Source organism: Aristolochia californica, unplaced genomic scaffold, assembly GCF_029961685.1.
Source record: "Aristolochia californica isolate CCGP_79_NKW_82.1479 unplaced genomic scaffold, dmAriCali1.0.hap1 SCAF_6, whole genome shotgun sequence".
Taxonomy (NCBI): Eukaryota; Viridiplantae; Streptophyta; class Magnoliopsida; order Piperales; family Aristolochiaceae; genus Aristolochia; species Aristolochia californica.
In genome coordinates this window covers 3,536,434-3,557,534 of record NW_027182257.1, presented here as the reverse complement: position 1 = coordinate 3,557,534, position 21,101 = coordinate 3,536,434, and the positions used below count along the sequence as shown (strand labels likewise).

At 36.7% G+C, this 21,101-nt stretch overlaps 2 protein-coding genes across 3 annotated transcripts; one reads left to right on the top strand and one right to left on the bottom strand.

Annotated features, from left to right (window-relative positions):
- The first annotated feature begins 2,636 nt into the window (after positions 1-2,636).
- Positions 2,637-11,231, top strand: LOC137934871 (protein VASCULAR ASSOCIATED DEATH 1, chloroplastic). 2 transcript variants are annotated; one of them, XM_068779429.1, is made up of 18 exons: positions 2,637-2,980; positions 3,169-3,228; positions 3,442-3,492; positions 3,724-3,789; positions 4,869-4,964; positions 5,241-5,342; positions 6,246-6,346; positions 6,548-6,723; positions 6,834-6,874; positions 6,998-7,079; positions 7,570-7,656; positions 7,940-7,994; positions 8,141-8,207; positions 8,435-8,534; positions 9,740-9,801; positions 9,908-9,953; positions 10,331-10,611; positions 10,751-11,231. In XM_068779429.1, exons 1-18 carry the CDS (start codon positions 2,804-2,806, stop codon positions 10,985-10,987), a joined length of 1,887 nt encoding a protein of 628 aa, XP_068635530.1. In that variant the 5' UTR covers positions 2,637-2,803; the 3' UTR covers positions 10,988-11,231. The 2 variants fall into 2 exon arrangements, with proteins under 2 accessions (XP_068635530.1, XP_068635529.1); XM_068779428.1 differs by having other exon boundaries at positions 6,533-6,723.
- Positions 11,232-15,501: 4,270 nt separating this feature from the next.
- On the bottom strand, positions 15,502-16,260 carry LOC137967096 (zinc finger CCCH domain-containing protein 54-like). The gene has a single exon (XM_068813530.1). The coding sequence runs from the start codon at positions 16,258-16,260 to the stop codon at positions 15,628-15,630; it is 633 nt and encodes a 210-aa protein (XP_068669631.1). The 3' UTR covers positions 15,502-15,627.
- Positions 16,261-21,101: the final 4,841 nt, after the last annotated feature.

Sequence of the window (21,101 nt, the reverse complement as noted above, 5' to 3'; positions counted from 1 at the left end):
ACCCACATCTTGGCCAGCTTGCAAAGAGTGGGAGTGAGGAGAGCTCAAATGAGATTGGCGATGAGCCTCCTTCATAAGGCTTCCCTAGATCACTATCATACACTTGCAAAGAGACGTATGTTGTGGAACCTTAGCCAAATTTTCACTAATTTCTAGATTTTCAATGAGAGTGTGATAACCTCTTTTAGTTCTCTCTATTATAGATTGGGTAGCTTGGAGAGAGGGATGTTTGCCTTACACAGGTACCATGGAGTGATTATAGAGGAGGAACCCTCCTATGAACCTCACATGGAGGAGCATCTAGGAGAGACTAGGGAAGCTTCTAGAGATGAGAGGGTTGGGTCCCATGCATCCTTGAATCTAACATAGTGGTTGATCCCTCATTAATGGAGGTCGACCATAGGGGAGTCTACCAATTCTCTTTAGATACTTTGGCATTTTGTCCAAGGCAAAGGACATACACTTAGCATTGGATATCCACCTACCATTCCGGAGTCTTCCACAGCAGCCCTGCAGCCTCCTTCCTCACCTACTCTAGAGTCGTGCAAGACTACGGTTAAGGACACCACACTTATTTGGCCATTAGCCACTAGCACACTTGTGGGGCTCGAGGGCACACCCATCCAACTTTGGAGAGGGAAGCTTAGTACACCATGATGACTCCCATATTGTCATCTGACCATGGTCCCCTCGTTCAAGTGACATCATTCTGGTTCTAGCATCATGTAGAGGTGATGGGCCATTGTTGCAACAAGATCCCTCCGAGCCTTCATCTTAGGATTTGTCATTTTCAATTCTCATTGTATTAGAATAGCTTGTCTTGTTTGCCTCCCTTGATCTTTCTTTGACTTGTATTGCTCATTTTGCATATAAAGTTCTTCGTATTATTGACATTCTGATATATACATACATACATACATACATATATATATATATATATGGCTGATCTAATACGAAAAACCATTTGGTACAAAATATGTGAAGCAGCTATCTCAGCCTCTGAAATAACAGTTGATCATGATCAGACGACTGAGATAGTGTTTCGTACCAAATGGTTGTTCATATTGGATCAACCCTCTATATATACACACACAGCTGATCCAATACAAAAAACCATTTGGTATGAAACATACAAAACGGCTATCTCAGCCATCCGATCATGATCGAACAACTGAGATAGTCATTGATCGGACAGTTGAGATAGTCATTAATCGGATGGCTGAGATAGTCATTGATCGTGATCGGACAGGTGAGATAGTGTTCCACAAGTTTCGCACCAAATGGCTTTTTCGTATTGGATTAGCTCTCTCTCTCTCTCTCTCTCTCTCTCTATATATATATATATATATATATATATATATATATATATATATAATTTATCCAATATGAAAAGTCATTTGGTGCGAAACATGTGAAACGACTATCTCAGTGGCCCGATCAACGGCTATCTCAACCGTCTGATGAACGTATTGGATTAGTCATGTATATATATATATATATATATATATATAGAGAGAGAGAGAGAGAGAGAGAGAAAGAGAGAGAGAGAAAGAGAGAGAGAGAGAGAGGTGATCGGGTACGAAACCTGATTTTGTGCAAAAAAAATATGAAATGGTGTTTCTTACCGTTCAATCTTGATCAACAACCAAAAACATCCCCGCTCACCTCACCTCTCTACGAGGCTACAACGGGGTGATGGTGATGGCATTTGCACTTATCTTTTCAAATGAATGTTTGCAATTACAAGGGGAGAATATTGGAATGAGGACTTAAGATCCCTCTAAGTGTCCTAATTTTGATGATAACAAACACAAGAAGAATAACCATGGTGTACAAGTGTAAGTTTTGTAGTAGAGAAGGACAATTTTATAATATGGGTAAAAGGAGTTGACCTCTTCATTAGGAGAGGATAAGTTTTGAAGTCCAAAACTCCAAAGGAGTAGGCCACGTTGAACTTGAGACAAATGGTAAAAGGAGTTGAAGCCATCAAAGCAAGAGGTTTTAAATTAGAATAGATTCAATCATACTAGGTAGAAAAGGAGTTGCCACAAATGAGGAGTCAATACATGCATCCTACTAAAGAAGACTAACAACCTAGATGGAGTCGACCTTCAGCTAAAGAAACTCAAATTTATGTCAAGCCCAGAGGTCCAGAAGTTGTAAAGAAATTCTAATGTCAATTTGAAGTACAAATTGAAACAATGTAACTCACCCATAAAGACCACCACACGCCTCTACTTGTTGTTCCTTTAAGGCTAGACTATCTTCTTAACCGACCATTCTCCGTCTTTCATGTTTGCTGCTGACACTAAACCCGTCTTTAGCCACTTGCCTTAACTCTAAAGATTTGGGTTTTTCAGGGTTGTCAATCATTTATTAGGTGGTTCGCAGACCCTTGTCACCTTATTTAATGTACAGTTGTGAATCATAATTTACAAAATTGCCCTTGGTCCTACAAAGACAAAAAATTTAATCCATATTAAGAATTAACTCACGGGGCTTCTTCGTAAATATGAGAGTTGAGGGACGCAGGTTAAACACCCTTGTCGTTTTGCATATTTACTCGAGAACCTTTCAGAACCGACACATCAGACGCTTGACTCCCACTGAGAAAGTGTAACCGGTGGCGTGGAAGTTTAAAAGAAGCCCAATGCCGTTCACTTCCGGAGACTCAACCGCCGACTCCAAACGGAATCGCTTCGCCTTAATTAATTCTCATTCATTTCTGTAGCTAGCAACGTCGACGCCGCGTTCAAACCTCTCCGCTTCGTCTCCTTGTCGTGTATACATACCCTACGCAGCCATGGCCATGGCGTCGGAGCCTTCCCAGTCAATGGACGCTTTTAGGTTGTTGTCGGCAAAATCGGACGCTGATACCTCGTCGGACACTTCGTTTACTTCCGGATTCTCTGCTGCGGGCGATGTTTCTGACCGAATTTATCGATCCGACTCGGCTGGTCGAAGAGACCTCGAAGTCCTGGTACATTTCTTTTATTTCTGTTGTAGACAGGGCCGATCGGTTGATGTCGCATGATTGCTTCTTGATTGAAAAACAAATGTCCTGGAGTTTGGAATTTATGTCGGTGCTTCTTTTGTTAATTGTCGCGCGTGTGAAGTATATGTTCTGGAGCGTCCTTAATTTTTTAAGTTCGATACTTCATTTTACAGTCTGTGACTTCTTCGAGGAGTGAAGAGTACCGCCAACTCTTCCATCTGCCCCCTGACGAGGTAAGAACTGTCTCAATTTCTAAAGATCATACTTTTTATCACTTAGAGGGCTCGATTTGCTGGTTCTTTAAATTTGTAACGTTAACCAATTTTCCTTGGATGAATTTTTTTTTTCTTGTAGACTAATGCGTGTATTGAAGAATTTAGATATTTTTGTTTTTCGTAATGTGAGACTTATCAGTGAAACAATCTTATTTTTCTTCTTGAATACAGACCCTAGTGCAAGATTTTAACTGTGCCTTCCAGGAGAGCATCCTTATTCAGGTAATAATGTAAATAGCATCTATTTGCATGTACAAAAGTTCATCTATTTATTTGGTTTGTGTAAATAAATTTGAAATCTCTGCTGTGATTAATGGTTTTTTCTTCTCTAAGATTTTTTGTGTCAACCCAAATAAACATAATTTTTGGTTCTAACATTTTTTTGCACTCGTGATTATGATTTTTTTTTTTTTTTTTGCAATGTCATTGGTTCTCTAAAATGCTTATTTTCAGGGCCATATGTATTTGTTTGTTCGTCATATCTGCTTCTACGCCAACATATTTGGTTTTGAGACAAAGGTACGGAGAAGAATAAACCTCTTGAATACTTTTTGATACTAGAAATTTATATAATCATATGAGATGCCTTGTTCTTTGCTATAGCGTTCATGTCTCCTGTGTATTTCTGCCTTTTTTTTTTCTTTTTTTATGTTGTGATGCATGGTCGAGCAAAGTATAAGAATGCCTCTTATGAAATGTTAGACAAAGGGGAATATGTAGATGGTGTAGAGAAGGTGCATGTAAGTTGGACCGTTTAAGAGGGACCTATGTCAAATTCACTTTAATCATTACTGGGCAATTACAACTCAAGTTGAAGTCTGAGCCATCCGCCTCATTACCATAAACATCAGAGCCTTGTTCCAACTATGTTAGCGTCGCACCACAAATGTTCTTCCTCCATTGCTTTCAATCATTTGCTAGTTCAACCTTGGTGGGTCTTTTTAAGCTTTCTTTACCACTTCCAAATATCATTTTTCAATCGTCCTCTTCTTTGTCCCACTCAACATCCACCATTGATGAAAACCTCTCTAATTGATGCATTCCTTGGTTTCTGACTTGCAAATGGGTAATATTTCCCTTCTTTATCAAAAAAAAAAAAAAAAGGGTAATATTTCCCTTATGGAATTACTAATTGCATCAATGATAGCTATAACAGTCTTTGGTGTCATTGTTTATTGATGTGTGGCTCCCATTGTGCAAATTAATGTGGGGTATTTTCAGGATCCCTTAGCTACAGGTTCCTGATTCTATGTATATCACATGTTCGCTTTCTCTCTTCTGAACTTATTTTCTTATTGTGATCGGTTTACCCATAAATTATGTGATTGCAGCTCGAAATTTATTATCTTATGCATGTGTTGCTTTCTACAGTTAATTTTGTCTTATTTTAAAACCATGTCTTCTTATTTACTTACTTCCACTGGTCCTCGTTTACATTGGTAGTCCTTTGGCTTTTTTTGGTTAAGGATTTAAAGTTTTAATTTGTGACTATTTAAAAAAAAATTGGTTTATGATAATATTGATCTCCGAGCTGGAGTGTTTCCACTTTTTTCACTTTAACTGTTCAATGTCCTCATAACTTTGTATTTTTGCTGCAGAAAATTATCCCTTTACATGAAGTCATTTGTGTACGAAAAGCAAAGACAGCGGGAATTTTTCCTAATGCCATAGAAATCGTGTCTGAAACCAAGAAGGTTGCTCTCTCCCTCCATCATGTTTAGCTGAATTTGTTATTGCTTTCAGTTATGAGGAAAAGTGTTATTATATGTTCAGATCTGTGTTGAACCTCCATCTTTGCTTCCTATGACATTCTTAACCTTCCTTGATATATCCTTGCTGATGCAACAAGGAGATATTTGTCAGAATCCCTTGGTTCAATTGGCAGGAATAAATTATATTTGAATTCTTTATGTACATCTTGTTTTCTGTTAATGATCTGTGCTGAGATTTACATTATCCATTATGTGCAGCACTTCTTTGCATCCTTTTTATCACGTGATGAAGCGTATCGCCTCATTATAGATGGATGGTCACAACAGTGTCCTAGTGCTAAGGGTTTCCTAGAACTCCAGGTGCGCCCATACTTCTGTTTGAAATGGGTCCATGTTTGCTTAGTTGGAATAGATTCTTTTCTGAATTATTTTTGTTTTCTTTTCAGCTCAAATAGGTATATTGTTCCATGTGTCTTTTCCTGGCTTCTTTAACACACACTTGTGGAATCACAAATATGAGAGTATTTATACATTTGAGGGCTGTGATACATTTGGTATTAACTTGGAATCTGAGATTTTTGAGTGATGAACATGCTGCAGAAGTTGCTATCATGGAGATAATGATTTTATGTTTTCTCTTCATCACTACTTTTCAATTGTTGAATTGATTGAGCTACCCTATTGTTTCAGTACTATTCTTCATGTTTTTTAAAATCTCAAGGACGTAAAAATACACGGTAGATTGGAAAACATAATTAGAAAATCACCTTGCAGTACGTTCTCTCAATTGGGATGTCATGATGTGATTGCAACCCTCTCACCTCCTAGATCTCCATCTAAGATAGATAGCCTCATAGTTGAACTAGTCGTGTGCCCTGTGGGCTGATTTCTATAATCACTGTGAATTTTGAAGTTATTAACTTATGTTTTTGTGTTAGTTTTTTTTATTATGTCCATGTTACTAGGTATTGCAATTTGTAGGGTAATTTTTTTATAGTCTCTATGTGTTGCTATTTCCAAGGGTGATGTCCTCATGATCAGTAGGTAGAAGGTAATGTGAATTCTAATGGTGATGTTCTTGTGAAAAGGTTTCCCTTTTCTATTAAAAAGAAAAATGGTTTTTCTTGTGGATGAAAGTATTCCGTTTCTTTAAAAAAATAAATTGAACTCTGGAGGTTCAGCCAAAAAAAAAAAAACTGAAATTGGATATTTATCATCATTTTTTTTGTTTGCATTTTTTTAATGAGCTCTCGATTAATTCAGGAGCCCAAGACTGAAAGTAGCAGCCCCGACAACGTCCTTGTTTTGTTTGAGAAATTCAAAAACTTTGCTCGACCTGCAAATGAATTAGATACTGTGGAGAGGTAATGACCTGATGATAACACTATATCCCTTAATGATCCTGATGATAACACTATTTCCCTGTTCTTGTTATGAAGTCACAACAATAATGTTGATGAAATATTAACGTGATAGAATCCAAAGAAAGATTATTTAAATATATATATATATATAGTATCCAACAAAAGGAATGTAATTATCTTGTGTAGATTTTTTTCATTCAGGAGTAAGGATGCTGATACGCTTGAAGAATGCAATAGTTTATCTAATTGTGAAGATGTTACTGGTGTGACTTCACAACTATCAGAAGTGAAGGAAAATGGAGAAAGTGATAAAGCTGATTCTCTACCTTGTGGGGTACCCTTGAATTGGAAACCGGTGGAGACAGATGCTCCTAATAGTTAGTGTTATTGATCTTTTGTTACTTGTTCATTTGTAGATTTTTAGTTTTCTTGTTGTTTTTGGAACAGATTTTCAGTTTAAATTGACACCTTTAATTCTACAATGCAGTACCTGAGTATTATACACTGGTTGCTGAAGCCAAGTTCCCGGTAACATTAAGTCTTGAATGAAAAGTTTTTCTTATGAATTTCAACAGTTTCATTTGAACAGCATTCGAGTCTGCACCACTTCGTATTGACTTTATCCATTTCAAAATGTGGGTATGTGTGTAGATTGAATCTGAGGAGTTTTTTCATCATTTCTTCTCGGATAGTGACTTTGTTGAAGCATTTCATAGCAAATGTGGAGATAAAGGTAATTTCTGTTTTGTTTTTTTACTTCTATTACTTAAGGTCTTATCTGTATGACGTGTGGGCTTGGAAATGCTTTTAAATTCATGTCCCGACTAGTTTTATATGGGAGACAATAACATGTAATGGACAAATGCTCTCTTTTCTGAATTTATGTATGGATGAGAAAGAGATTAATTAAGAGAGAACAGAGGTTACAATTACGTAAGATCCTGTATGGCTAAAAAAATAGAAAATAATTTACTGGTCTAGGTCTACCTGCTCTTGCAAGTGAAACCCTTGTTTGGATATGAAATTGATTTAATTGCTGAAGGGTGGAAAAAGAAACTCAAGAAACCTTTTATTGGACCAGTGGTAGTAGGATCTCCTGACCACTTGAAAATTAGTTACTTCTTCAACATCTGATCATTTCGATTTCTTTCCAGTGTTAATGTTTTTATCTTTTTTCTTTTTGGCTCTTACACTTTCTATACGCATATACTGTGTATGTTCAGATTTCCGCTGCACTGAGTGGTATGAGCATGAACAATTTGGATATGCCCGTGATGTCTCGTTCCTACATCCAATCAAAATATATCTGGGTACAGCTTGTTTTCTTATTCTTTTCATTTTCCAATTTCATCTCTACTTGCTTTGTTTTTATTATGCTTTATCCAATAGGTATTCTCAGGTTGGCAGTATTTTATTCAGTGGATTGAGCTTTTTGCTCAATGATCATGAAGGGGTGGGGGGAAGCCTTAGGTTCAAGTCTCTTGGGTCTTGAGATATTGTGTGTTGCGCATATGTGTGTGTGTGTTTGTCACCAACATTCAAATAAAATATTGCTATTTATAAGCTTCCACACATATGATTTTTCTGCTGAAGGTGCAAGATATGGCCAGTGTCAAGAAGTCCAGAAATTTCGAGTCTACAGAGACAGGTCAGGTTTTTCTGTCCCAAGCTGTGATTCTGTTTCATCTGTGAATAAATCTGTTTCCTTAACAACTTAATGCCTGTAATATGAACTTTCCTTTTCTTTTACTTTGAGCTATGCTTTGAACTTTTTGCTACTTTCATCTTTTCCAGCCATTTGGTTATTGAGACATCTCAACAGGTTAATGGTGTGCCTTATGGAGACTATTTCAGTGTTGAGGTACCATATTTCGTTCAAGGTTTTGTTTCACATGTATTTTCAATTTCTTATGTGCTTTTAAAGGACCCTTTGGGTGGTATGAGATATTGCAGTATGACGTAAATGCTTATTGTATTTGATAGACATTACTAGTTTGGTCCACAGATGCTTTCAAATGTACAATATCTGTACTCTCCTTAGCAGAGTAGTTCATTGCGGTATTTGTGTCTTTGGTTCTTGTTGGTCAGGGGCTCTGGGATGTAAAGCAGATAAAGGATGACATAAATTGTTGCTGCCTTTTTCGGGTTTACGTAAATGTGGCATTTTCAAGGAAAACTATGTGGAAAGGTACTTCTCTTCAATCTTAACCGTGGTTTCTAACTTGATGGCATGCATATCACATAAATTCAGTAATCTTGCTAAAATGCTAATTCTTTTCAATGATCTGGTATGAATTTGTATCGAGGTGATGTCTCCCATATATGTATACAATTCTAACAATCTTTATGAAAAACGAGTAGTTTTTGGATTTCCCTATCGATCTTTAATTGTTTTGGGCATAGATAGCTCCTGTGCAACACAGCACATTCTTGGATTATGCAGTTCATGTCAATAACTTGGAGATCCTGCAAAGTTTTTACTGATAATGGGGGTTTGTCAGTGCATATATTGGGGTAGAAACTAGAGCTGAAGCAAAGTGCCGAACTAAGGCTTCGTTGAATGTCCTTAAACATACTAAAACAGTTATCGAATAGTTAGGTTCCTAGCTAGTTTAATGGGCTTAAGTGTCTAATTCTTTCTGGCATATTAAGCTCTAAAAAACATTAAAAAATCTTGTTTTAGTAATAATAACCCAGAAAATAAGAGGAAGAAAAGAAACTATAATCCATTGGTGTAAATCTTAGCTTTTGCTTTGCCTCAATCCCCTATTTTTCTGTACTATCAGTCTGCTCTGTTTAAATTGAACTGTTAGGTTGAGCTTGGTTATATCCTACAATGATTACCCATTTAAGAGGTCTATTACTCAACCTTATATCCCATTAAGTTTCCTTCCCAAAATGACATACCACTTGGAATTTGTGCATGTAAACTTGTAGATTAAGAAACAAATTGAAGCTCTGGCTGAACAGGCTTTATCAACTATGGAGTCATGTCTCTCATGAATTTTCATTTGGCCTGATTTCTCTGCCCTTTGTAAGAAGTTATGTCATCTACATTGTGCACAACCAAGACTTTCGATGTGCTCTCTAACACATCAGGTCAACATTATGAATTACACATTTAATCACCTTCATAGCTCTCCTTTGTCAACAAAATTTTGGTCAACTCACTTTAAAGACTTTTTACTATGTTTTTTTAGCAAACCTGTCTCTCTAAAATTATTGAATTCCCAAGAGCATTTGCCAATAGTAAGCATGAGGATGAGGATGAGGATGAGGATGGATTGCTTGAAGGGAGTAGAAAAAGATACATCCTTGTGGATTCTTTGTTTTAATTTCTTTTTGCCTGTCTTTTGAATTTGATATTTATTGCCAAGTGGGCCAGTATTGCAGGGAAGATAGAGCAATCAACAATGGAAGAATGCCGAGAAGCTTATGCGGTTTGGATCAATAATGTACTTTCTTTATACATGTGACAAATGAAATAGTTTCTTCATCTCATTGTTTTATGATAATTATACTTTATTAAAGATAGCTAATGTGGAAAAAAAAAAATTTCAGGCACATGAGCTCCTGAAGCAGAGAAATCTCCCTGCACTACTGAAAGGTTTGGGTGCTTTTAGATCTTACATGTGAATCTAAGATACAGAGTTCCTCCAGTGGTTTATCGTCAATAAAACAATAGAGTGAGCCGTTATCTTAGTCATCTGCTAGCCTAAACTGGCTACAGTCCAGCTTCACTTTCCGAAACATGGGCTATCCAACTCCTGTGCATTGCGTTAACTCTCTCATAAATTTGGGACATGAGTCAGTTTGCTGCATTTTCCTCTCTCTCTCTCTCTCTCTCTCTCCCTCTCTGGTTATCAGTTCATAAAAAAGGACCGACTATTTTTACCAAAAATTGTTGACTTAAAATAGAAATGATGAATTAAGTGGTGGATGTAATGAAAAGAGCAGTGCTGAAATTATGCAATATTAATACAGGGGTTACAACAGATACAATTGCTACAATGCCAAATGAAGATATTGGCTCAAATAGCTCTGGAAAACTTGCTGGACCTACAGAGGGTTCTCAAGAATCACAAATTCCAGTGGTGATCTCAAATGTGGTGTCGAAGGATGGATACAATTCTGTGAAGGGAAACGTCTCATTAGCATCTTTGTTAAGAGAATTCTGGACCTCATTTTGTTTGTCGTTTAAAAGTCAAAGAAGCTTCACTCTGGTGTTGCTCGTCATACTTGTTTTGATATTTCTCCTGATGCAGGTTAGTACTTTCACTTTATACAAAATATCTACCCATGCCAAGGAGAGCAATGTGGTAGTAACTCAATAGTTGCATTTGTTTTAAAAAAAAAAAAAAAAAATTTACTCATGCACCAATTCTCTCTTTCTTTTTGTTGCAGTTGAGTATAGTAGTTCTATTAACCAGGAGTCCAAAAATTCATTTAATTCCACAAGAGAACTTCATTAGCGGTCTCAGTAGCGACAGGACAGAAGCCTTACGGTGGCTTGAAAAGCGTGTTCACCACCTCAAGGAGGAAATGCTCATGGTTGAAGCACGGCTTGAGAAAATGCGTGTGGAGTACACATCCTTGAAGTTACACCTTCAGGGATTCGAAAAGTTAGACTCACGAGCATGATCGTGTTGGAACAAGGATTTTGGGCAAGTACCTTGTTAATATGAAAGTGATAATTACTGTAGATATGTAGTAGTTTGTAGCTTTTATGTGCAGCAGCACTTTAGTTATTTGTCCTCTTTTTCCTTTTGTTTTACCCACCTCGTCTTCTCAAGTTACTAGTATATATTTGTTTACCGGGATGCTTGAACCTACTCAACTACAACTGAGCTTTATGCCTTTCCTAACCTGTTTTTAAGATAGCTAAGTTTCTTCTTATTGGTATATTTGTAAAATGAGTTCTACCTCAAATATTCCAGTGACATGTCCACATAAAAGTGTACCCATCATGACTTGTGCTAAATCAAGAAATTAGCTCCATGAGATCTTGTTATGCAAGAAAAAGGCTTCATAAGCTTAATCCTGGTTGTTGTGGTAAATCTGCTGCGCGTCCGAGGTTCCTTTCCCATCGAGGTGAGAGATTCGCAGTTCCAAAATGAGAAACAAGGAGGTTCACTTCAGTAATCATTCCAGGACATTCGTTTCATAGGCCCCTCTGATTCGCGAAGGCTGCGGTATATGGGACAAATTCAGTCGCCCCTAATGCTTGTTCAAGACCTAAGTTTACTATTCCATTAAAAATACTATACCCAAACTCGTTTTTATCCCTTAAGTGGCACATTTTTCAAGACCTATGCAGGTTTGAAGTTAGTTTGACCTTAAAATTTCAAGTTCAAGCTCTGTGTCAAGCTTTAATTGAACTCAAGTTCGCGCTCGAAAATTAAAAAAGAAAAATTACTAAAATAAATAGAGAATTTGGTAATAAGTTTAGGACCATTGAATTGTATGCTATTACAAAGGAGTTTTAAGACTTTAATATTACCTAATCGGAATAAATTTTTCCATTTATTGGCAAATAACAATTTTAGAATCATCAATCAACGAAAGAGGGAATTGACTAAAATAATTAGGGTATTTTTGTACGAAAATCTATACTAAAAAGTCAATTTAAGATATTTTGCGTGTCGGTTTTACCTAGCCACACGACCATATATTTCTTCGTAACAAATTTTGGGCACTTAGAGAAATAATTAACTGAAGTTCAGCTTTAAGCTTTGAAAATGGTTATTTCGTAAATAGAAGAAAATCTATGATGTTATCCTTTTGTGTGTCTCTTGTTTGAGTGACCTAACATGGTATTTACTCTATATATGGAGAATAAAACTTTAAAAACAATTATATAAATTTTTGATAAAATAGTGACTCCTAAAGTTTCAAAACCCTAATAAGGCCAAGTAGTGCACATTTTGTTATGTATTAAATCACCATTCATGTTTTGATTTTATGATTAATTTGTGTGACATCATATTTGGGTATACTTTTGTCATATATAAATTATTATTTTGATCAAATCAATAAACTTGTCCTTTTGCGCATTTTAGAAGACTAAAAAGCATGGTTTTAAATATTAAAACATATTGACTAATACATATTTGTTTCCTTAAGCATGTGTTTGGAGTACAGAAAGTGGGGAGAGAGAAAAAAAAGAAAAAAAAATTCTATTATTTGGATGTCTATGAAAAATCGGAGAGAAAACAAAAGGAAAACAAGATTTCTCTTATCAGGATACACACACATTTGTTTAAAATAAAAAACAAAAATTAGATATTTTAATAATTTTATATAATTAGGAGCATCATTGGACTCTCACTTATTAGTTCATTATAAATAAACATGTATTTGTTGCAATTAATTTCAAAATACATACAAAGCTTATGAACTAAAATAGTCAAAGTATTAAAATATATGAGGTATTGGTTCCCAAGTCCCATGGTTGTTCGAATCCTTGAATGCGTGCATAGAACATTATTAAAAAAAATTATAAACATTTATAAAATAATTCTTTTGTATTCTATTTCTCAAAAGAAGCTATTTTCTATCAAAAAGAAAAGTACATGATATGTTGTGTACCTAACCAATACTATCCAAAAAACCGGCATGGTAGGTAGCGGAATGCCAAGTACTTAACCCAAGACCACAACAATAAACCCACTTTCACGAGCCGACGTCCACGGCGGCTTAAAAAATAGTGATGAGGTCCACTATTACATGGTCGCCTACATCTAGGTTGACACAATCGCCCATACCAGGAGTCAAACTCATGACGTAGCGCCTGCTCTGATACCAAATGTTGAGTACCTAGCCAACACTACCTAAAAGACCGGCCTAGTAGGTAGAGTAAAGCCAAGTAACCCAGGACCACGACATGCTCAAACTCACCAATATTGGTAAACCTCTTCCTTGACTAATATTTTCATTTCAAAAACAATTATATCTCCATTCCCCATGTTGTACCACTAAGTGTTTGCCTATAGATTGTCTTCATATGTTTTCATATTAGTTTGAGAAACATAAACAAACCAAAACATGTCAATTACTAACAAGAAAAACTTACTGAATGGATCAAAGAAACTCGCCAAAGATAAAAACCAAATGAATAGGGAACATTAGTATCTTGCATAAAGCACAAATTACTGGTCATAGAAGGAAAATTTCTTGCAATGAAATATGGCCAAATAAATAAAATTCCAATAACAATGGAAAATTACAATGAACCATATGGTAAAATTTGTTGGCTATGCCAATTCTCAACACTACTCAAAGGATGAATCATATTGACCATATGAAAAAAATTATATAATTACAACTCCATACTACATATAGAATTGGAGACTATCCAAATGAGTGAACTATCACTTTCCCATGTTTCAAGACAAGGGAAATGTTGGATTTTGCTACAATTTGGCTAACATGGAGAACTCAAAAGACTCAAGTCACAAGACTTAAGATGAAAAACACAAAAGAGTAGCGGTCTATAAGGCAAAAAAAGAGAACACCAAAATTGAGCAACCATAAAGATGGGTTTAATAAGATAATTCCTAATAAATAAAACCATAATTTATAAGCTATTTGAGACTAAATAAAAAAAAATTATACTCCAAGTAGTTTTTGGAAGAGTTTGAGTAGATGAAAATTACAAAGATAGAAATGGTACAAAAATGAGATAGATTGAGAAACATGAGACCAAATAATCTTAATACAATCACTCCATGCAATTTAGCAACCATTTATCCAATGTATTTTCTATTCTTTTTCTTTGAATTTTAATCAATTGAGCATTTTTTTCTCAAAAGAATGTAAAAAAAATAATAAATAAAAACTACTTGAAGTATAACGAACGTAAATAAAGCTTTATTGAATAAGTTTGAGCTATTCGTCGATAATATTTTTCGCCAATACAAAACTAAGACTAAATTTTCATAAAGTATGGATATACTTCCCAAATATTACAAGGCTTGGCAAAAAACCTAATGATTTTTCAGGTATAATGGCAATTTTATTTTCATATATGTTGTCTTCAACCAAAAAAGATAAACCATTGTCTAAGATTCTCACTCTAACAAGTGACATGCCATCAAGACTCCTTCAACTTGTGTATAGTGACTACTCTCATTCCAAACCTGAACAATTTTGTGCTTTTTAACAACCATGATGAAACAACTGTAGCTACAGAACAAATATCCAAATACCTCAATATGTATCTTCAGTTATATATTACCATATAAAGGGTTGATTCAATACGAAAAGTCATTTAGTGTTAAACATGCAAAACGCTATCTCAACTGTCCGATCAATGGCTATCTCATTCGTCTGATTATGATCAGACGGCTGAGATAACCATTGCGCATGTTTCGCACTAAATGATTTTTCGTATTGGATCAATTGCGTTATCGTATATTACCCCCGTGTTTTTTTCTATATAATAAGATCGGGTTGGTTTTCCAATTCCTTCACAGGTTTTTTCAGAATCAGGTTTGTTGGAAGACAGACTGGTTCTCAAAAACCAGACGCAAACCATACTTGAGCCCACCCTTGTTCATGATCTATAAGTGAGAGCCATTTCATGTCAGGAGCTTCGCTGTCCTCTTCCTCTTCTTCCAGTTCTTCATCCATAATGAGAGAACAAAAGAGGAGGGAGAGGTGAGTGACACCGGTTTCACTTGTTATTGGTGGGTGGGAAAAAAGAAGATGGAATGGGAGGGGGGAGAGCTCTCTTCCTATTATGCATGAGACATGAAGAATGAAAAGTGGGAAGGAGAAAGAACTTTTTTTCCCTTTTTAGCTATTCGTCTGGTTTTCTGGACATAAGAAGAAGAAGAAACATAAGAATGCAGAAGCAGATTTAAGGCGCTCAACAAGAAAAGTTTGATTTTTCCGATCAGATAAAAGCTCTCATAACTGCAAAATTTTAAAGCTGCGCAGATTTTAATCTTGTAAATCCCTTTCGAGAGAACGTTACTTACGAAATGATCAAATGGTGAAATGCAGAATGATCGCCCAAGGGTAAGAAACAGGAATCTTGAGAGGAAATAAAAGAAAAATTCTGACAACGCTGATGTTACATCGTTCGCTTGGATGAACCGAATTAAAGCATTCATTAAACGCCATAATAATGAACTGAAAAAAGCTTACAAAAAGAGAGAAACTGATATGGAACTCGTAAACTTACGCATGCAGTATTGTTTGTGCATGTGCAGTAAATGCGAATCACATCGCCTCTATAGAACGGATTCAGGCAGTCTTAATTCATTTGAATTCTGGTCTCAATTCAGCAATTCCCGAACCCAATCGATATCCGGCGTATCGGAAGTATCGCCATCAAAACTTGTCCCTGCTTCTCCCTCGTCTCTGATACTCAGCCCCCTCAGACCCTCCAAGAATTCCCACTCTCCCGATCCCACATCTTTCTCCGGTGACGGCAGTGGCGCCACGACACTCTTCGGCGCGCATTGACATATGTACTTGGCGCCACTGCGCAGTTGCTCGGGAGTGTGAGCGAAGAAACAAACCCTCCTTTGGCAGTACCGACCGGCTTTGCAGGCGCGCGTGCGGTACCTAGCAGGGTGGAGCCAGAACTCGAACACGCCGTGGGCGAATTCACAGGAGTCCCCTCTCGGGCAGCTGCCTTGCCGGAAATCCGGGCAGGCGATCCCTGTGTAATTGAATTTGCAGGGGTCCCGGCGGCGGGCTTTCTCGCCGCGGTGAGCATAAGGGCACTGAGTCCAATCATGGGCACGGTTCTTGGGGCATCGCTTGATCTTGAAAGCATACATCCGGAACTCGTCGGATTCGCAGATTTTGGCCGTCGGTTTGGAGAATTCAGACGGCTTCACGTCGAGGGGATAAGGCGGTTTAGCCAAGTTGACGAAACGGAGATGCTCAACTTGTTTCAGCATACCTAATTGTACAGGCTAGAAACCAAGAATATAAGAAACAACTGATGCTATTCTTCGGTTTTTAATTCCTAGAAGAAACTAGATCAAGAAAAGGAATTGGGACCACAAGGTGAAGACGAAAGGTGGCAGTACCTATACAAAACCGGAGACGAGAGAGAAAGAACTCTCCCTTTTTGACAGACACAATGACAACAGGATCTATGTACGGAAAATATATATATAAACAGATGGAAATAGAAGAACAATTACGAATTACGCAAGACCGGCATAAAATTAAATCAAACTTGAGGAAAAATCAAGGCTGTTGTGGATCATCCAGCCGTGTGATAAACACTTATGAAACAACAAGATGAAAGAACAGAAGAATAACTCACCTTTTCTCAAATTGCACGCATTAGGGAAGAGAGAGAGATCCGTCACTTTTCCCTGTAACTGAAGGGAAATTGGTGGTGAGAAATGGTTATTTATAGGAGCCATTAGTGCAGAGTGGAGGTCGAAAGTAACCATGAATAGGTTAGAATTTGAAGCTGAAATGGACCGGAATGGTAACGGAAAGGACGTAGGTTCGGTCTCCGGACGTAAATGTGACGGCGGAGTGGGGAGTTTGGGAGAAAACTGTGTCGGAGTTCCACGGCGTGGCGGAAAGCGACAGGCCGCTTCATGCGAAGAGGCTGATTCACAAACGCTCGAGTTTATACGCGGCGACTGATTTCTTCCGGGCATCGCGACAATAAGATATTCGCGCTTCTTTTGCACGCGTGTCTAAACTGCTCTTTCTGGTTTCGACTGTCACCAATACTACAAATTTGGCGGCTCCCTTAGGGCGGAATCGAACCTTACCGAACTCTAACTTTGAATATGTTTAGACTTTGCTTCATCTGAAATATTAGAACTCAGCCTCAAACCTAAAATTAGAATCGATAAAACTAAAAAAAAATTAATGAGTTTAAGTCGTGTTGGAACTCCAATCTAATTTTAAAATTGTGCATAAAATATAATTAAAATAAATTGTATAAAAGATTATGCATAAACTTTACATAAAATTGTGAAGTCTTAAAAAATTAACTCTACTACGATGATATATCTTATTTTATAAATATAAATAATAATATAAGAGTAAAAGAAATAATAGGATAACAAATAGTTCTTTGCGATGTTTACTTAAGAAGGATGGACTCGGCTATCAATCATTTCTCCTCTCTTTTCAAAGTTTTACCTTGAGTGCGCTTAAATAAAGAATTTTTGTTAATTGTGTGAGGATAGGCAAGAATGGAGCAACTGGGTTCTCAGGGACAAAAACAAGGCATCGAATATCGATAAAGCTCAGGAATACACTCTACTTTTGCCCTCTTTTTTTAATTACTATTTGGTTTGTTTCTTTGTCCATTTAATTTGTGTCTAGACGTAGAAATCTCTCATTTTATAACTTTATTGATATTTATATTTTTCTTATTCAAAAGGTTGGAAGACTTTTTTTCTTTGTTATCTCAAGAGGTGATCTTAGGGGTGGCTTCGAACCGAGTCGGCTCGTGAGTGGCTCGTGTTCGGCTCGGTTTGACTCGTTATATATCGAACTCGAGCCAAACTCAAACTCAGAAATTGGCTCGTTTAGGTTAACGAGTCGAGCTCGAGCAGAGCCAGGTTCAGCTCGTCGACTCGCAAGCCGACTCATTAATTTAACAAGCGGCGGGATGGGGCAAATTTTCGGGAGTCTCGCACTCTCTCTCCTGAAAAAAAAATTTCGGTCTCTCTCCCGTCCTCGCTCTCTTCGTCTCCTCCTTCCCTTCTCTCTTCTTCCTCAGAAATTCCCTCTCTCGGCCTCCTTCTCCCTTCTCCCTCTCGCCGCTGGTGCCCCTTCCGCCGCCGCTACACCTAATCCTTCCCCCCGATCATCGCCTTCTCTGCCTCTCATCGTCGTCGTCGTCGACTCCCGTAGCATCGCCCTCGCCTCATCGTACCCCAACTAGAGCGGCTGCTCTGGACCCTCTCCCGTTGTCATCACCCCCCCTACTACCGTCAAATCAGCCAGCCACCGCTCTCGCCAGAACAGCACAGAACCCCCAGATACCTAAAGTTCGGATACCTAAGTTGAGGGGGGGAGATTATTTTCCCCCCTCGACGCTCCGTCTCGCACAATGTGCGAACTCGCACGTGCAGTTCCCACATGCGCGTTTCGCACGCGTGATTTTTCTAAAAAAAAAAGCTTGTAAATCCTATTCTCAGGCTATTTTTTCTCTGGATGATGCAATAATACGTAAAAATATAGTGTGTTAAAGTTAGCATTTCTTCAAATTTTCCTATTTATTTTTTTATTTTTTATAATTAATCATGTACACAGTTAATTGGCTTACGTAATTATTGTATTAATATATAATAAAATGCAATCATTAAATAATATAATATCTATTTTAATTAATTAATATTTTAATTTATTTTAATTATACATTAAATTACGTATTTGTGTTGTAATCATGTTTGTTTTACCTAATTTTGGGTTTAAATATTATGTTTTAATTAAGTATACTATTATAAGTTATTCATTTTCTTGTTTTTTATATTTTTCTTATTATGGCGCACTAACACTGGAAACTGTTTTCCAATGTATATGAACTCGTCCACACAAACACCAAGTTTGAAATTGAATTACATGTAGAAGAATTAAATGAATTTGAAGCAGGAGATGAAAATGAACTTCAAATTTTAAGTTTGTTGACTAACCCCCCTTATAATTTTCATATCTACAGTAGCTTCGAAGTCATTATTTAGTATTGGTGGTAGAGTAATAGACTCGTATCGTTCTTCCTTGGTACCAAATACATTTCAAACTTTGATTTGTGGCAGTGATTAGGTTCGGACTCTTCACGGTATAAAGAAAAATCAAAAGGTGAATTTATTTGATTAATTATTTATTACGATATTTTTTAGTTTTATTTATTAAAATTTTGTTTTACGATTACAGCCTGAGAAGAAGACTGTAGAGATAATGCTACCAGCTACATGAATTTTCATGTTTTTCTCATCATAGTAATTTTAATATTTTTAACAACATTAAGTAAGTAGTAGTGGAAGAGTATTTTTTTATCTGACAATAACTAATTTATTTATTTTTTGTCATAGGTGGAGATTTTGCTCAAGCAAGGACGTATATTATTTTATAGCATGAAGATAAATAACTATAGTTTGTAAATTTATAATGGATTTATAGTTTTTATTTGGGTAATTGTAAATTGATAGTGATATTTCATTTAATTTTGTTGTGTTTGATTATTATATGGAATTTATTTATAATATTATGCAGTGTATGGAGTGTTTAGACTATTTTATGAAATGTATAAATAATTTCTTGGAGTGTTTATGGAATGTATAAACAATTTTATGAAGTATTTATGCAGGTATTATGTATGTTGATTATGCCCAATTTTAAATAGAGGACATGTCGAATTTTATACATATATATATATATATATATATATATATATATATATATTATGCTTAATTTTAAGTTGAGGTTATGCCCAATCTTATACATGTATTATATATATAGGTTATGCCCAATTTTATGTAAAATGTATGCATAATTTTATATATATTTTATTTGATATATATTTTTTGAAAAGTTTTAAATGTATGTTGAGGCTCGAGTTCGGCTCGAAGCTCGGCTCGAACTCGATGGGCTCGAGCTCGATAACAATTTTAGGCTCGAGATGAGGCTCGGCTCAAAGTTCGACTCGATATATTTAAATCAAACTCGGCTCGAACATAAGCAGATTCGGGCTCAGCTCGGCTCGATGCCACCCCTAGGTGATCTTACAAGGGTGTAGTCCTATTTTTCATCGAATAAGAAAAAACCAATCATTTCACAAAATCGAACAATTACTATAATCATAGATTCATACATAGAAGATAATACACAAAAAAGAAGAAAACCGAAATTTTCACTAAACAAAACCCTTGAAGAGGAATTTCCTTCAAAATCAAATATAAAAAAAAAAGTGGACAGACTGACCTTTTCATCAAATTTCTTCCATCGGCAACATCAAAAGTCCGCTACAGCCGGTTGGGAGATGAAGACACTGAGGAATAGGGTAAGATGAGGAAGAAAATTGGCATCACAGTGGACGCAAAGAATCCAAATTCGATTTTCCCGAATCAATCTCTCTAATTAGTTAGGAAAAATTGGAGAAAGAAGGGAGGATTAGAGAGGACATGAAGAGAAGGAGACTGCATCCCCGATTTTCCCGTCTGGATTCTGAAGTTTTGAAAGAGTTCAAAATGAAGCTCCCGAACTCGAAGGAAAAAGGAAATCATAAATGGGTTGGAAAGGGGATTCTAGTGTTAAGTAACTGAGCCAGCTCGCGAGCTTGCAAACTGAACAGCAGCTCAGTCGAGTACTTAACGAGTGTGAACTGCCGCTCGAATTCGATTCAAGATAATTTTGAATCAATCCTAACCGAACCGAACTTGAACTTTAAGTAACTGAGGCAGCTCGCGAGCTTGCAAACTGAATAGCAGCTCAGTCGAGTACTTAACGAGTGTGAACCGCCGCTCGAATTCGATTCAAGATAATTTTGAATCAATCCTAACCGAACCGAACTCGAACTATAAGTAACTAAGCCAGCTCACGAGCTTGCAAACTGAACACAGCTCAGTCGAGTACATAACGAGTGTGAACCGCAGCTCGAATTCGATTCAAGATAATTTTGAATCAATCCGAGCCGAACCCAACTCAATTCAATGCCACCCCTACCTGTCCTTGACGCCGACGGCCCCATGGTACAGTGGTGCTACGTATATGTGAGAAGCTCGTAAGAAGCATTAATAATATAATTGTTCTGTTATGG

Bases quoted from the DNA above. Each gene is read 5' to 3' on its own strand.
- LOC137934871 (XM_068779428.1), top strand. From the start codon at position 2,804: ATGGCCATGGCGTCGGAGCCTTCCCAGTCAATGGACGCTTTTAGGTTG. The intron at 2,981-3,168 runs GTACATTTCTTT...TTCATTTTACAG, and splicing joins GAAGAGACCTCGAAGTCCTG to TCTGTGACTTCTTCGAGGAG. The intron at 6,347-6,532 runs GTAATGACCTGA...TATCTTGTGTAG, and splicing joins GAATTAGATACTGTGGAGAG to ATTTTTTTCATTCAGGAGTA.
- LOC137967096 (XM_068813530.1), bottom strand. From the start codon at position 16,260: ATGCTGAAACAAGTTGAGCATCTCCGTTTCGTCAACTTGGCTAAACCG.